Source organism: Triticum aestivum, chromosome 7D (genome assembly GCF_018294505.1).
Source record: "Triticum aestivum cultivar Chinese Spring chromosome 7D, IWGSC CS RefSeq v2.1, whole genome shotgun sequence".
Lineage (NCBI taxonomy): Eukaryota > Viridiplantae > Streptophyta > Magnoliopsida > Poales > Poaceae > Triticum > Triticum aestivum.
In genome coordinates, this window is record NC_057814.1 from 127,862,327 (window position 1) to 127,879,818 (window position 17,492).

At 46.4% G+C, this 17,492-nt stretch overlaps 1 protein-coding gene across 1 annotated transcript; it reads left to right on the forward strand.

Annotated features, from left to right (window-relative positions):
• Nucleotides 1-12,777: 12,777 nt before the first annotated feature.
• On the forward strand, nt 12,778-14,288 carry LOC123169313 (probable carboxylesterase 12). Its single transcript, XM_044587152.1, has one exon. It carries the CDS (start codon nt 12,983-12,985, stop codon nt 14,054-14,056), a length of 1,074 nt encoding a protein of 357 aa, XP_044443087.1. The 5' UTR covers nt 12,778-12,982; the 3' UTR covers nt 14,057-14,288.
• Nucleotides 14,289-17,492: the final 3,204 nt, after the last annotated feature.

Genomic DNA, 17,492 nt, shown 5'->3' on the forward strand with positions numbered 1-17,492 from the left:
GATGCGCTCTATGTGCTTGAAGAATTGGATACCACAGCCGGCTATGGTGATGCTGCAAACAAGAGTAGAATCACGTAGGCGTCCAGTTGCATTCAAATTTCGTGGACTGCATTTGAGTGCCATACGTGTACCTGGAGTTATATGGACTGATGGTGACTGATCCTGCTTGATTCAAGGTCACCACAAGAGTGTCAGTCTTAACTGGGCATTAGTTGCTCACCCCAAGTGTCACACAGATGATGTCTAATGTCTGAATCAAGAAAAGTTTTGAGAGTCGTGGCTCGTTCGTGTCACCGGCATGCCGAGTGAGGTTACCACCACTTAACCGCCGCTCGTTGCTCCCCAAACCTCAAATCCCCCGCTCCCGTGGCCGACCGCGATGCAAACATCGAGTGCATTTTCGGCGTAACCGTCTTGCAGTGCTGTGCCGTGGTTTGAGCAACTGGGCATTGCTTGGTCAATTCGCATTCGCCAGTCGAGCTTTTGAAAACCATCAGTTCTGAATCACTAGTTATCTGACCTTCTCCGTTTGGGATTTGGCTTTGGGTGTTATCAGGTGAGGAGTCTACAGAAGGTGTTTGCGAGAGAGGGGAAGACGCGGAAGGAGCTGCTGCTGGAGCTGAAGCAGAAAGTCTCCTCTGAGATACCGCAGAAGCTGCATGATTCGGAGCAAGCAGCAACACCACCGAACAGCATGGTAGCATCCCCTTGCTCTGTTGACAACTTCGAATACTGATGCTAAGCTGGAATTGTCATCAGGTGCACTTGGAATGTTTGAGTGTTGCACTCTCATAGCCAGTATTAACACTGGGATTTTGTACCCCTCTGCGACATGTAGTCATTGGTTTGCATTGTTTTTGTGGATGGCGTGCTCGTGCATCTGGCCTAATCTGCCATTTGAATTACCAGGCGCTTTGTTGGCCGGGGCATGGGTCATCTCATGGTTCCAAAGTAGTTTGAAGTGTGCGTTCGACACATCTGAGAAGTAGCACAATTTTCGGGTTGAAGAAATAACATAATTTGGCTTCTTCATTTTCCTTTTCCATTTCTAGCATTTGCATCTGTTCTACTCCCTTTACTAACTTCATATATAAGCAGCAGATTTTGACACAGCATTTGGATTTCTATCAGTGTAGCTTCTTTTTCATCTATAGAGACTTCTTACTATGCTCTATAAATTAACCCTTGTTGAGAAAATGATGACAGGATGGTGCCATGAGCTGTCAACAATTCAGAAAAGTTAAGCGTTTTTTGATGTTGCTTCATACTGTCAACTGCTGCTGTCATTTCATTTTCTTGCAAAGTTTATATATATTATCACGTATATAGCATTTACCAATTTATTTAGTTTTGGAGATGACTGAAGACGATTTGGATTTCTTCTGGAATGATTTTTAAAAATGATGTAAGAAATATTTGAGTGACTGCTATTTGTACGTATTGATGTTGCAGAAGAAGGGATAGGATAAAGGTCCATCTGATTATGGTGGTGCTGCTATTTGATGGGGCTTAAGACATCATAAAGAAAGTGCTGCTGGTTGCTGTGAAGCTTGCATAGACCAGGCCAAGAGGGCCAGGCTGGAGCACTAAAATGCAATATACTCCCTCCGTTCCTAAATATAAGTCTTTGTAGAGATTTCACTATGAACCACATACGGATGTATATAGATGCATTTTAAGTGTAGATTCGTCCATTATGCTCCGTATGTAGTCCACCTAGTGAAATCTCTACAAAGACTTATATTTAGGAACGGAGGGAGTATGTGTTTATTATCCATCAAAGTATGGATGCCACTCATCTGATAAATATGAGCTTAAGCATCAAGAGTGCTGGTTGAAACGGTATTACCCAGTCGATGTCTCTGTATATATTTAACCATTGGAACTCTAGTTTTGTTCTTGTGCATCTCTGGTGATGTTTGTTCAGAAAATGGTACTGAGGCATTTCCTTGAAAGCACTTCAGCCTGATTTGTTTTGCATAATTGGTTCAAATTTCTGAGGCTTTTTTTTTCCTTTTCAACATTTAGAAATAGGAGAAAAACTTCTACTCCTCGTTGAAGGCTATCCATATGAGATCGTATCATAAAGCATGGCACCTGCCTGTAACTCGGTTGTCAAGTGGAAAGAGTGGACAGTGCATGTTCAGCAGCAGGTGATAAGGCGCGCTTGTTCTATGAAATGGTCAATACGATCACTTTATCTTACATGTCATTGGGGCTAGAACCTAGAATTCTAGAAGATTTAACTGTCTGCACAGTATTGCAACATGTAGAAGCTTTTATGCTTTAGCATATTACTTTGCTACCTTTAACTTGCAGAGACTTCGATACTTGCAGAGACTACCGGGAAATACAGCACTGATAGTTTGATAGCTTTCTCAAGAAAAGTTTTGAGAGTCGTTGCTCGTTCGTGTCACCGTCATGCCGAGTGAGGTTACCACCACTTAACCGCCACTCGTTGCACCCCAAACCTCAAATCCCCCGCTCCCGTGGCCGATCGCAATGCAAACATCGAGAGCATTTTCGGCATAACCGTCTTGCAGTGCTGTGCCATGGTTTGAGCAACTGGGCACTGCTTGGTCAATTCGCATTCTCCAGTCGAGCTTTTGAAAACCATCAATTCTGAATCAGTAGTTATCTGACCTTCTCCGTTTGGGATTTGGCCTTGGGTGTTATCAGGTGAGGAATCTACAGAAGGTGTTTGCGAGAGAGGGGAAGACGCGGAGGGAGCTGCTGCTGGAGCTGAAGCAGAAAGTCTCCTCTGAGATACCGCAGAAGCTGCATGATTTCGGAGCAAACAGCAACACCACCGAACCGCAAGGTAGAATCGCCTTGCTCTGTTGACAACTTGGAATACTGATGCCAAGTTGGAATTGTCATCAGGTGCACTTTGGAAAGTTGGAGTATTAACATTGGCATTTTGTACCCCTCTGCGATATGGAGTCATTGGTTTGCATTGTTTTTGTGGATGGTGTGCTTGTGCATCTGGCCTAATCTGCCATTTGAATTATCTGGCACAATTTTCGGGTTGAATAAATAACACAATTCGGCTTCTTCATTTTTTTTCCTTTTCCCTTTGTAGCATTTCCTTCTCCATGGATGTCTGTTCTATTCTCTTTACTAATTTCACATATAAGCAGCAGATTTTTTTGACTCGGCATTTGAACTTGGAGCAATGCAGCTTCCTTTTCATGTAGGGACTTCTTAGACTACACCCTGTGAATTAATCCTTGTTGACATTTTGCATCTCTGGTGATATTTTTTCAGAAAATGGTACTGAGTAATCTTTGCTTGAAAGTACCTCAGTCTGATTTGTTTTGCATAATTGGTTCGAATTTCAGAGCATTTTTTCTTTTCAACATTTAGAAATAGGAGAAAAACATTTAGTCCTGGTTGAAACATGTATCATAAAGCATGGATCCTGCTTGTCACTTGGTTGTCAAGTGGAAAGAGTGGAGAGTGCAAGTTCAACAGCAGGTGATAAGGCGCTTTGTTCTATACAGTCACCTTATCATACAGTCACCTTATCATACAAGTCATTGGGTCTAGAACCGAGAAAAAATCTACTCCCTCTGATCCATATTAATTGACTCTGGTTTAGTACAATTGTACTAAACCAGCGTCAATTAATATGGATCGGAGGGAGTAGAAGATCTAACTGTCTTCACAGCATTGCAACATGTAGAAGCTTTTATTCTGTGAAGGCAGTATAGAAGTGCCTACTGTTGATGGTATAATTTGGCTACTTAGTATATGATGAGCCAAATTAAATCAATGATTTATCAAGCTGATCGGTTAATAAATTGTTAAAGTATTCTCACAGGAATTTTCATGGAAGGTGAAGATACAAGTTCTATGAAGAATCATATGCTATACTGGACCATGGGCGTGATGCATGCAAGTGATATATATCTACGCGTATATGAAGAAGTGTGCTTAGTCCTGATGGCCATTATCCAGTTTGATTTGCGACGTTGCCGGAATATTTAAATATTTTCTTTGTGGGCTCAAGGTATTTATACATATGCTTAGCCACTATATTTAGTATGATGGCGACGTGGCCGGAATACTTTATTCATATATACAAGAGTGCATGTACGTCGATATGGCCTAGATTTGCTACGTACTTAGATTGGCAAGTATATTTTTTTGTAGACGTATGCTATATGGTAACCGAATCAAGAAAGGCTAGTCCTGATCGGTTTTAGCTTCAGAGTTGTAATCTTATACGCAAAGTCCAGCGTGCCATATATATGTAAGGCCGTGGCCGATTGAAAAAAGAAATCAATCGATCTATCAATACAAACACTACTTTTTTACATATGTTTTATCTGTCGTTCTTTTCCTGCTGAGCCCTAGCGGCCCTAGTGTTTGGTTCAACTTTGCCGTTTTGCGCTGAAAAGTGGTCGTCTCTCCTCTACGAAAGCGAGGGGATCTTTGTTGCTTTGCTCGGAAAGCAATCGTTCGTCGTCACGAAAGTACGACGGTTATCTTGGTGTTGCACGGCGATTTCGCGTGCCAACACAATTGGCGACTCCGCTGGGGACGAGAAGAGAAGAGCTACACGATGAGTACCGAGTCCAAGAACGGGAGCGACATCGACCCGGAGAACGTCATCGCCGTCACACTCGACGATCTGTCGGAAGATGTTCGGCGCGATCTTGAAGAGGAGCTTGAGAAAGAAAAGGTTGAAAGGTTGAAGCTGAAGTTGGCTGGATAACGCGAAGACGAGGAACGGCGTCGTCAAAAAGGTAGTTCCGAGCCCTTCCAATGCTCAGGTAAAAAACTCAACTGAAGAAATTGCTCATCTAATTGATGTGTCCGTAGCTAGTAAATATGGTTCTGATATGGAAAATACGACACGTACAATTACTCGAGCAGTAGCTAATAGACTTGAAGAATTTAAGGTGCAGTTTAATAAAGATCTTGAAAATTGTCTAATCATTAGTGCAAGTCAATGATGAGTATTCTGGAAAAAGAACGATGCCACCAGACAGTAGCAGATTTAACAATTTGCCAAGTAATATACATACGCCTAGTGCATCGGCTAATGCTATGCAGCCTCACGTCCCTTTAAACAATAATCTGGATGGCCGGAATTATGTGGGCACTTCGGCTAATAATTTTATTCCTCGTACTACTGCTCCTATCGGTTCGACTTCGGTTCCACAAAATCACAATAGCAATAACCGAAGTTTTGGTTTTAATTCTAATTTGCAGTAACCTAGTTATCGGACAGTGGCATATAGTACGCCACCACTGCCGCGGGTTCCGTATGGGCCGTTACCCGATTCATACTTTAGTGGGTCTCCATTGCAAACTTCACATGCTCAAATTTCGTTGCCGGAGCTTCCGCCACGTGCTTATGTTCCATCTGATCCACAAACTAGTTCTCTACAGCCGAATGATGATTTTAAGGATCAGCTTGCTAGTATATTTAGAGAATTTGGTTTAGAACCTAAGGGTAGAGCACGTGCATATCAAAAACCATACCCTGATTACTTTGACTCGACACCATATCCTCGTGGTTTTAGAATTCTAGATTTTGTTAAATTTACGGGGGAAGATGGTAGATCTACTTTTGAGCATGTAGGACAATTTTTAGCACAATGCAGCGAGGTCGGCACATCGGATGTTTTTAGATTAAAATTATTTCCTTTATCTCTATCCGGTACTGCATTTACTTGGTTTACATCGCTTGCTCCTAATTCTATTTCAACATGGGCACAATTGGAGCAAAAATTTCGTGAGTATTTTTATAGCGGTGAAACAGAACTTCGGCTTTCAGATTTAACTATGGTTAGGCAGAAATATAATGAGCATGTTCATGATTATATTAGGAGGTTTAGGGATGTCAAAAACCGATGTTTCAGCTTGACCATAGCCGAAAAGGACTTAGCCGATCTTGCCTTTTCGGGTTTACTCGCTCATATTAAGGATAAACTAGAAGGGCAAGAATTTTTAGATGTTAACCAAGTTTTGCAGAAGGCTTTGGCGCAAGAAAACCGGGCTAAGGAAATTAAACAATATAGCCGGTTTAAACATAACAGAAATAAAGAGAGAGATAATCATGCGGTTAATGCCTTAGATTATGATAGTGATTCGGCTAGTGAGGATGATGTTAATATATGTGTAGCCGAATGGGTTCAAGCGCCAAAGTCAAAACCTTTTGCATGTTCTGCTTTGAAACCTACACCTGCTAGAAGAGACGAAATTAAATATACTTTTGATGTAAGCAAGTGTGATAGAATTTTTGATATGTTACTGCAAAATAAATTAATTAGAGTGAGGGAGGGTCATGTAATTCCACCTCCAGAAGAATTGGGTAGAAGAGCTTATTGTAAGTGGCACAATTCTTTTTCTCATGCTACTAATGATTATAACGTGTTTCGTCGACAGGTGCAATCGGCCATCAATGAAGGACGATTGACATTTACAGAAGGTTCTAAGATGAAGCTCGACAGCGACCCTTTTCCTATCAATGTGGCCGAGCTTGAGAGTAAAAAAATGCTTATTCGGTCGGATCAGACCGAATCCGCAAGAGAGAAAAACGTTGTTGATAACAGTGCTCCTCCAAGGATGATCAAACCAAAAAATCCAGAAATAGAAGTGTGGAAAGTCAACGAAGGGAGGAGACAAGCTCCAAGGCCAAAGCCGACAGTTAGCATGCTGTTGGAAAAATATACCTCACGCAAGACCAGCAATGTGTTTAATCGGCTCGGAGGTAATAAGCGTCCTAGATCTCCTTCTGGACCTCGCAGTCATGAGCAATGGCAAGGAAGTGCATATGACCAACAGCCGTATTTTGTAATGGAGCCGACATATTGGGGTTGTGCACCTTCTATGTATCCGCAGTTTCCTCCATGGGGGTTTAATCCTTGGGCGCCATATCCTACAGGGCCGGCAGGTTATTTTCAGCCGGGATGGATCCCGCCAATGCCTATGTTCATATCAAGTGTACATGAGAAAAGAGCTCGGTTTAATGAAGGAGCTAAGTCACGTGACGCCATTGAGATTCGAGGAAGTCGATCACCAGTACGCAATGCAGAGGGCAAAAACTATAAGGGCGACCACAAGCGAGTATGGATGCCGGTGAAGCATGCTGAACCTAAACCAATAAAATGTCCAAATGATTTTGGTGCCAGGCTGAAAGTGGTGGAACATCAATCAGATGAGGTTGTTCTCAATAGCGCAGAATCAAGCAATGATGTTGAACTAAGATCAATCCCAAAGGAAATTGTTAGTACAGAGGAAAACAATGGTGTGAAGGTGCAGCCAATGGGTCGACCTAATCAATGTGAAGAAAAAACTGGTTCTGGGCATAGCATGCATGCACAATCAGACAAGCCATTTGTGGTATCTTCACGTACTAGTCAAATGTCTAAATCGGCAAGCTCACAAGTTGATCTGGTCATGGGAAGTTATGGTCCAGGAGCGTACAAAGGTATCAAGTCTAATACTAGTATATATGTACGTTGGGATTCAAGCAATGTACGCGGCCAGAAGTTTAATGCTATTAACGTATATGATCAACAATGAAGTTTTTCGGCTAGAGATAAAATGTTCGCCGAAAAACAGAAGTACGCCAGTACAGGCCAAAGTACCCGGGGGGCAGCCAAATTAAGTCAGTCGCGTCAGGGACTAAACCAGCACCTCAGTGGTGCCCGAATGGACTTACTCACACTCAGAAACGACGTGTACAGCGACTGCGGACATTGGAAATAAAGGAAGAGATAGCTGAGAAGAAGCGCGATAGATGGTTCAATCTGGATAAACCAATGGTACCTACAAAGACTTGGAAGGAGAAGCGCATCGCAGCGGAGGAAAATAAAAATACGGATGACACCATTATTGCAGAAAATTCAGAGAATAATAAAGATGTACCAACTGATATGGATGTTAATATGGTGTTCGCGTTGCCTGCTGAATTTCGCGCGCCCGAGGCTGAAATTGCTGAACTTGTTCTTGGTCCAAAGAATGCTACATTTGAGAAACCAGAGAAGCATGGGCAGCACCTAAAGCCATTATTTATCAGAGGTCACATTGATGGTAAGCCTATTGGGCGCATGCTTGTTGATGGCGGTGCAGGTGTTAATATTATGTCATTTTCGGTATTTTCTAAACTGAACCGAAAAGAGAGCGAGTTAATGAAGACCAATATGGGACTTAGTGGATTCTCAGGAGAATTGTCCGAGGCTAAGGGTGTTATTTCTATGGAGCTCACAGTCGGAAGCAAAACGTTGCCGACTGCGTTTTTTGTTGTTGATGTCAAAGGCCGGTATAATATTCTATTGGGACGCGACTGGATTCATGCAAATTGTTGCATCCCTTCTACCTTACATCAGTGCTTAATTTAGTGGGTTAATGATGATGTGGAGGTGATTGAGGCCGATAATTCTTCATGCATTGTTTTGACGGATGCGCCGGTTGATTGGCAACACGGTGAGATGCGATGTTTGACCGGTAGGGATTTATCGGACTATGATTATGTCAGTATTGGTAGAGATGGTTTTGTACCTATAAATGCACAGCCGGCTAATGTAGCTCGGCTTAATGATTTATCTATATAAATGATGAATAAAGACGACAGTATTAAGTGGCTGCAAAGACGCACGGAGGAGTATCGTTCCGGAAAGAACGATATGCATGAAACTATTGAAGATTTTGATAACATGGAAAAGCTTGGACAGGGATTCTCATCGGCTGATCCACTTGAAGAAATTGATATTGGTGATGGAAGTATTCCGAGGCCTACATTTATCAAAGCTAACATGAAAGCCGATCAGAAAAGTAAGGGAAAATTGAATCGTTTGTTCCTTTACTTCGGCTAAAGAATGAAGCCGAATTTACTTGGGGGGAAGAGCAACGAGATGTTTTTAATTATATAAAACGATGCTTGTCGAATCCTCCAATATTGCGGGCGCCTAAGTCCGGTGCGCCGTTCAGGCTGTACATTGCTGCAGAAGATATGGTGATCGGTGCGGTGTTGGCGCAAGAGGTCAGCGGGAAAGAATACATCATTGCATACTTAAGCCGTCGTTTGCTCGACGCCGAAAGTCGGGAGATAAGTTATCGAAAGCTCTCAATGGAAAATATTTGAAGAAGTACTATCCTAGCATGTGGCAGGAGGCCTGAACATGTTGTGGCCGATATGTTATTCCAAGTATCGCCCTAAGCAAATTTGGCCGATGTATCTTCGGACATCGCCCTCAGTAATGATATGATCAATGATCGGCTTCATCCTACGGTAACTGCTCTAGTATTTTTGGTCAATACAATTGTACCAAAAACAGGGGGCATGTGTTGATGGTATAATTTGGCTACTTAGTATATGATGAGCCAAATTAAATCAATGATTTGTCAAGCTGACCGATTAATGAATTGTTAAAGTATTCCCACAGGAATTTTCATGGAAGGTGAAGATACAAGTTCTATGAAGAATCATATGCTATACTGGACCATGGGCGTGATGCATGCAAGTGATATATGCAAGTGATATATATCTACGTATATGAAGAAGTGTGCTTAGTCCTTATGGCCATTATCCAGTTTGATTTGCGACGTTGCCGGAATATTTAAATATTTTCTTTGTGGGCTCAAGGTATTTATACATATGCTTAGCCACTATATTTAGTGTGATGGCGACGTGGCCAGAATACTTTATTCATATATACAAGAGTGCATGTACGTGGATATGGCCTAGATTTGCTACGTACTTAGATTGGCAAGTATATTTTTTTAGACGTATGCTACATGGTAACCGAATCAAGAAAGGCCAGTCCTGATCGGTTTTAGCTTCAGAGTTGTAATCTTATACGCCAAGTCCAGCGTGCCATATATATGTAAGGCCGTGGCCGATTGAAAAAAGAAAACAATCGATCTATCAATACAAACTACTTTTTCACGTACGTCTTTTATCTTTGTCGTTCTTCTCGGCCGAGCCCTAGCAGCCCTAGGGTTTGGCGATCTTTGCTGCTTTGCGCTGGAAAGCGGCCGGTTCTCCTCCACGAAAACGAGGAAATCTTTGTTGCTTTGCCTGTAAAGCAATCGTTCGTCGTCACGAAAGCACGACGGTTATCCTGGTGTTGCGCGGCTATTTCGCGTGCCAACACCTACGAGTTAAAGGTTCTCATAGTAGCATTTGTTTTCCTTTACTTATTATCCTTAAGACTATTCGGTAGCTCAAGTTTGTCCTTTTTGGAAGGACTACTGCTGGTTACATCCTCTTTAGAGCAAGAAAAAAAGGAACACATGATTCAAGTTTATTCTTGTATTTCCCCATTCTTTGCGAGGTAGAGATATTTTTAGAGTGCGGTGGCCTGTGGATTCATCTGTGCTATATTTACCGTCTTATTTGTTGATGGATGTAAACCACCTGTTATCTTTTCCATGTCACTAGCTTCCTAGGGATTGAAAAAGCATATGAACATATGATACATAGCCAGTTGATTTAGAAAGTAATATTTATATGACATGTAGCCAGTTGATTTAAGAAGTCATATTTGTTGCATACACACAGAAGTCATGTAGCCTGTTTTTTTCGTAAACCGGTAACATAAGGTTTTCGATTTGGTTTCCACATATAAAAGATTAAATCTTCTTTTCTGTTTAATGAAAATTGTCTTAGTTCTTGGCCCTTGCCTTTGGGTTTTCGAATGAATTGCTAAAGAACTTAGCCTTAGTGATGTAGTATCATAAGTATTTTGCAGGGACTAGAAGTAGATATGATTTGCTGCATTGTTTCCTTTGTAGGTTTTATTTGCCAGTTGTTTATTTGCTTGGGGGTCCTTTTGTGTCGATCCATCAGAAGCTTAGACACGGTTAAAGGGCCCACGCTTTCACGCATGGACAATCTCTACCAAGTAAACGCGATTGGTTTGGCTCAAGAAACTATATACAAATGACGCTGCTTTACTTTACATGTTTCACAACTTCTCTAGTGGAGTAGATACCTTCCTTTTAAAAAGTCACTATAACATACAGATAACAATCACACTGAGAGATTGCTTAATCATATTCCTCATCATATTTAAATTTTTAAGGATCTTACCTAAAATTGTTTTCTCTATGTAAGAAGAGAAAAATCAATTCATGTTTTGTGCCCTTTCCGGGCCTATGATTTAGACTGGAGAACACACCGCCATCGGGACCGAAGAGAATTGCCTAAGACTTTGATTTATTTATTTGGAGAAGAGTACTTGAGAGCACCCAATGTAGAGGACACCACAAAGTTTATGGTGATGGATGAAGCAAGAGGTTTCCTTGGGATTTTTGAATCCATTCATTGTCGTTCTGTGTTTTCCATGGAGAAGATATTCATCGCAGTCGCACTAATCCTTCTTGTCGTCATGGTGTTGTGCTTTTAGGGAAGGAGTGACACTCATGCTATGGGACGAGCTGTCTATTTGAAAGGTATCTTCCATCACGGCAATCTTGCAGCAGGCGCGGTGGCAATGACTACATCAGCGGCCATCCTATAGGCAATGGTAGTTGCAACAGTTTTCTTCTCGTCCCCATCAACCTCGACGAGTGAGGTGAGGGCGTCGCCTTTCTTCTTGAACACGAATATTTCGTTTGATATCTTTTGGACGGTGGGGAGACAACATCATCAAGGACCTTCCTGGACGGAGGAGTCCATGGCGTTAATGGATTTCTCGGGTGGTGGCTCTCACCGATGCGGTTGCAACCATGATGGCAAGAAGGATTAGCGCAACTGCTAGAAAGTTTGTCATCCATGATTGAAGAAACCCTCAACGAAGTCATTCGTCCAATAGCATGGGTGACACCCTGTCCATCCATGAATGCACACCACATGTCCATTCGAAAAGATGTTGCTTCCAGCATTGGCGGAACTACGTGCATGACTGCAGGGGCGGTGCCCCCCCCCCCCCCCCCCAGCCTGGACGAATTTAGTGAAGGAAAAAAAATAGACCCTCTGCCCTCATTAGAAACTGTATTTTCGCATTGCCGCCCCTCCATTCAATCTTGTCTAGCTCCGCCACTGGCTTCCAGTGAGATATGCTTGGCTTGGATGCTTAGAAAGTGGTCATTGCTTTAAATAGGAGATGATGCATGAAGATGGTGCAAGGCCACGACGGGTGTGATGAGATGGGTGCCACAATTAATTGCATGCATGCATCTCTAGGCGCACGGACCATTGCTTGTATTGATTGAGCATCCACATGTTGCCATCGATCAAATACCCTCAAGAATTTGTAGAAAGGAGTACGTATCATCCATCTTGATAGACACCCATAATAATTAGTGAGAGGATTTTATACTCTTGATGTCAATAGAGAAGTGGCGAGGTCCACATCAAACACAACCCGCCACAACCCACAATGTCCACATCAAACCCACGGCTCATAGCACCAACTCACTATTTCAGTTTGAAAGCAAATAAATAAATACTCACTATTACAACGGACTTTGAAATTAGAACTTAGAAGATATGAGTTCGAGTCGAGATTCTCACCGGACGCACATCGCCGCCTAGGGCTAGAACTCTGGTGAGCTGAAGATATCACTGTCCTATTAATCATCCAACTGCGGGTTGGTTTGGTTTGTTAGCAACCCAATCTTTTTCCTGGTGCGGTATCACCGATGCACCGTGAATTATTAGCAGAAAAACAGCGTCACGCAAGCTACACATACAACAGACACGTGTGCTTCCAGCCGTCCACGTCATGCTAGCTCGAACCACCTTGCTTGACTTGTTTGCCATCCTCGTCGTTATCAACCCAATCCTGTTCATGCATGGTGCCGGACAAGCACTCTCTATCTCTATATCACCGTGAACCACCACATAACAGCCACTGCTCGCCTGTAAAGTGCAGACGTGCAGTGCGGGTGCAGCAACGGGGGTGGCCGGAACAACAAACCCGTGCGCCCGGCGCGTACCAACGGCTAGGCCACCCCGTCCCGTTCCACGCGATCTGCGCTACCAGCTCGAATACTAAATTTCGAAATTGTTCGGTTTAAAATGGCTCGTCCCCTGCTTGTTCTGCTTCACCTGTCCTGCGCCAGCACCGCGCTCCAGGCCACAGGCTCGACCTCGCAGAGCGCGCCCGCCGCCGGAATGGCCTCCAGCGCCGCCGCCGACGTGGTTGAGACCGAGCTGTTCCCGTTCATCCGCGTGTACAAGAGCGGCCGCATCGAGCGCCTGCTCGGCACCGACACCGTGCCGGCGTCCCTGGACGCCTCCACGGGCGTGGCGTCCAAGGACGTCGTCATCGACCCAGCCACCGGCGTCTCCGTCCGCCTCTACCTTCCGCCGGCGGCTGCCGCGTCCGGGGGCGAAGGCAAGAAGCTGCCCGTCCTCGTGTACTTCCACGGCGGCGGGTTCATGGTCGAGACGGCGGCCTCCCCGACGTACCACCGCTACCTGAACGCGCTCGCCGCCCGCGCGGGCGTCCTCGCGGTGTCCGCCGAGTACCGCCGCGTGCCGGAGCACCCGCTTCCCGCGGCCTACGACGACTCGTGGGCGGCGCTCGCGTGGGCGGTCGCCGGCTCCGCCCCGGGAGGCCCCGAGCCGTGGCTCGCGGCGCACGGGGACGCGTCCCGCGTGTTCCTGGCCGGCGACAGCGCGGGCGCCAACATCGCGCACAACGTCGCCCTGCGCGCCGCCGCCGAGGGGCTCCCGCGCCCGTGCGCGGCCATCGTCGGCGTGCTGCTGGTGCACCCCTACTTCTGGGACCCGACCAACGCCATGGCGCCGGCGCTCGAGGTCAGGATCCGCAACGAGTGGCGGTTCATGTGCGCGCGCCCCGACGCCGGGGTCGACGACCCGAGGTTCTGCCCGACGTGCGCCGAGGCGGCGCCGCGGCTCGCGGCGCTGCCGTGCGAGAGGGCGATGGTGGCCGTGGCGGGCGACGACTTCCTGGCGGTGAAGGGGCGGGCGTACCACGCGGCGCTGCTCGCGAGCGGGTGGCGCGGCGAGGCCGAGCTGGTGGACACGCCGGGGCAGGACCACGTGTTCCATCTCATGCGGCCGGGGACGGAGGCGGCCGCCGAGATGTTGGACCGCGTCGCGGGTTTCATTTCTCGTGCTGCTTGACCTCACCTGCTCCCCGTCTTGCGTCAGGGCGGCTAATAAATGAAGCAGACTCGCTATCTCCCAAGAGCATTTTGAAGTCTTCTCTCGCTATACATCTGTGCTGCATCCATCGGCGTGCGTTGAAATTAGTATATTTCGTGTCTATGACAGTAACCATATTTTCGTTGAATTTTGAAAAACTTGATAGGCTCCTCATGACAACATAGTGGGAGCTCAATGCCCTTTTGATCTCGATTCATGCTTTGGAAGAAAGATGTCCACAAAAGAGCATCTACAGCCAACGCCTCAAACCTGTCTCAAACATCCGGGCGGGCACACCGATCACTGACCGGTCAAAAAACCGACTCACCCGGGGGCCTCAAACTGGCCTCAAACGGCCGGGCTGTTTGGCACCCCTCCTATCGAGCCCAAATGTAGAAAGAATATGGGGCGGCCCGGGCATGTCCACCACGTCAGCCCGGCACACCACCGACCCCATGTCGTCCCCACAAAAAAACCCAATCCGTCCCCTCTAAGAACCCTAGCTCACTCCACTGTCCTCTCTCGCCCCCCCCTCCCTTCTCCGATTACAACCGAATCCAACGACATATCGAGCTCCGACAGCCACTAAGGCTCCAACCTCGCCGTTGAGGAGAAGTGGCACCGGAGCGGTCCAAGGTGGACATAGGGGCAGCTCCGGCGTCCGCACTGCACTGGCGCGGGAGCGTCAACGGGCCTCAAACGCCTCGGCTGACCGGCACCCCTCATATCCAGCCCAAATATGGGGCAGATGTGGGGAGGCCCGGGCGTGTCCGGCACATCGGACTGACGGCGGGGTCCCACACGAAATCGGCCGGAAACCCAACAGTCTGACAGCCATCTCCTCTAGTGGGGGTGTAAACACCGCGTGGCGCCGCTAGGCCAAAGATTGGCTATTTAAGCCGGTTGGGGTCCCCCGCCCTAGCCACAACCTCTCGATCCCTCTCCATGCCTCCAGCCGGAACACATTTCTCTCCGTCTCCACCTTTCATTTCCCTCTCCGTCCGACATGGCCAGCAAAAGAAGACCACTTACGCTATGCTAACACATGAGCGCTGCTTCCACATCAAGGAGGAGATCCGGGCGAGGCGCGGTACCCGGGCCGCTGCAGACCTGCCTCCAGACTTGCCGGGGCCGGAGGATGAGGAGGTGGAGCGCCAACCGGAGCCCATGGAGGGGGCGGACGCGATGGAGCCGACGCCTGTTTCAGGCTTCACCGTGGAGGAGGCCATGGCGGAGTTCGCCGTCGCCCAAGCGGCGGAGATAGCGGAGCAGGCAACCATCCTGGAGTCCATCTAGGATGGGGCATATGTGGAGTCCAATCGGCGCTTCCTCCGGCAAGAACTGGCGAAAACCGACGCGCCCTTCGATGAGGTGGAAGCGGAGGCAGACGAGGAGCCGGAGTTGCGTCTGCCCCATGTACCTTGAGTACGGAATGGAGATAGTGGACATTTTCGACGACAACGAGTAGCGTAGTCGAGGATTAGTTGATCTACGTACTATGTAGATGTTTTCTGCATGGTTTGTATGGTTTAAAGATTTCACACATGAGCTATTCAGATGCAGAGAGGGTTATTTGAGAGGTGCCTGGTCAGTGCCCACGGACGCACCCAGACACACCTGCGGGTGTTTAACGGGCCGGATTTGGTGACAGCACGTGTAGATACTCTAAACCCCTCGGGTTTCATGAACCGGACAGCTTACCACTAAGCTAAACAAAAGGGCATTGTATTTAGGTTGTTTTTGGTTCAACTTCAACTGCCAACCACTGGTTCTGAAAGCTAAAAGATGAATCAAAGGTGTTTCCGGCAAACCAAATTCTTAAGAAGCTGCAACTTCTCGTAGTGAAATTCATGCAGCAGCCTGATCTTAACCTTTTCAGCTTCTCAACCAACTATTTTCCTTTGTGTCCTAGAAATTGAGAGGTATTCACCCAACTTTGCCAACAGTAAGTGAAAAAATGTTCGACCAATTTCTCTTTTGAGCGAACGAGAAAGTGAACCGACAAAGAGCCTCATCCCCGCCAGAGAGAGAATGGAAATAAAAGGCGTGCTCGTGGAACAGGGGAAGGTGGGGCGGCTAGGGTTCCAAGCCACCGCCACACGGCCAACCTACTGAAGGAAATATGCCCTAGAGGCAATAATAAAATTATATTAATATTTCCTTATATCATGATAAATGTTTATTATTCATGCTAGAATTGTATTAACCGGAAACTTAGTACATGTGTGAATACATAGACAAACAGAGTGTCACTAGTATGCCTCTACTTGACTAGCTCGTTGAATCACAGATGGTTAAGTTTCCTAGCCATAGACATGAGTTGTCATTTGATTAACGGGATCACATCATTAGAGAATGATGTGATTGACTTGACCCATTCCGTTAGCTTAGCACTTGATCATTTAGTATATTGCTATTGCTTTCTTCATGACTTATACATGTCCCTATGTCGGAGAGGTATCTCTGGGCCCTCTCGGTGATGCACATACTATAAGCCTTGCAAGCAATGTGACTAATGAGTTAGTTGCGGGATGATGCATTACGGAACGAGTAAAGAGACTTGCCGGTAACGAGATTGAACTAGGTATTGAGATACCGACGATCGAATCTCGGACAAGTAACATACCGATGACAAAGGGAACAACGTATGTTGTTATGTGATTTGACCGATAAAGATCTTCGTAGAATATGTGGGAGCCAATATGAGCATCCAGGTTCCGCTATTGATTTTTGACCGGAAACGTGTCTCGATCATGTCTACATAGTTCTCGAACCCGTAGGGTCCGCACGCTTAACGTTCGGTGACGATCGGTATTATGAGTTTATGTGTTTTGATGCACCGAAGGTAGTTCGGAATCCCAGATGAGATCGGGGACATGACGAGGAGTCTCGAAATGGTCGAGACGTAAAGATCGATATATTGGATGACTATATTCGGACATCGGAAAGGTTCTGAGTGATCCGGGTATTTTTCGGAGTACCGGGGGAGTTACGGGAATACGGGAGTACATATGGGCCTTAGTGGGCTTTAGGGGAAAAGAGGAGAAGCCACGAGGGCTGGCCGCGCGCCCCCCATGGGCCTAGTCCGAATTGGACTAGGGGAGGGGCTGCGCCCCCTCTTTCCTTCTCCTCCCCCTCTCCTTCCTTCCCCCTCCTAGTAGGACTAGGAAAGGAGGAATCCTACTCCTACTAGGAGGAGGATTCCTTCTCCCCTTGGCGCGCCTAGAGAGGCCGGCCGGCCTCCCCTCCCTCCTTTATATACGTGGGGAGGGGCACCCTAGAACACACAAGTTGATTGTTCCAAGCCGTGTGCGGTGCCCCCCTCCACCATAATCCACCTCGATCATATCGTAGCGGTGCTTAGGCGAAGCCCTGCGTCGGTAGCAACACCATCACCGTCATCACGCTGTCATGC

What these genes read in the sequence shown, in the direction of transcription:
- LOC123169313 (XM_044587152.1), top strand. Translation starts at nt 12,983, where the DNA reads ATGGCTCGTCCCCTGCTTGTTCTGCTTCACCTGTCCTGCGCCAGCACC.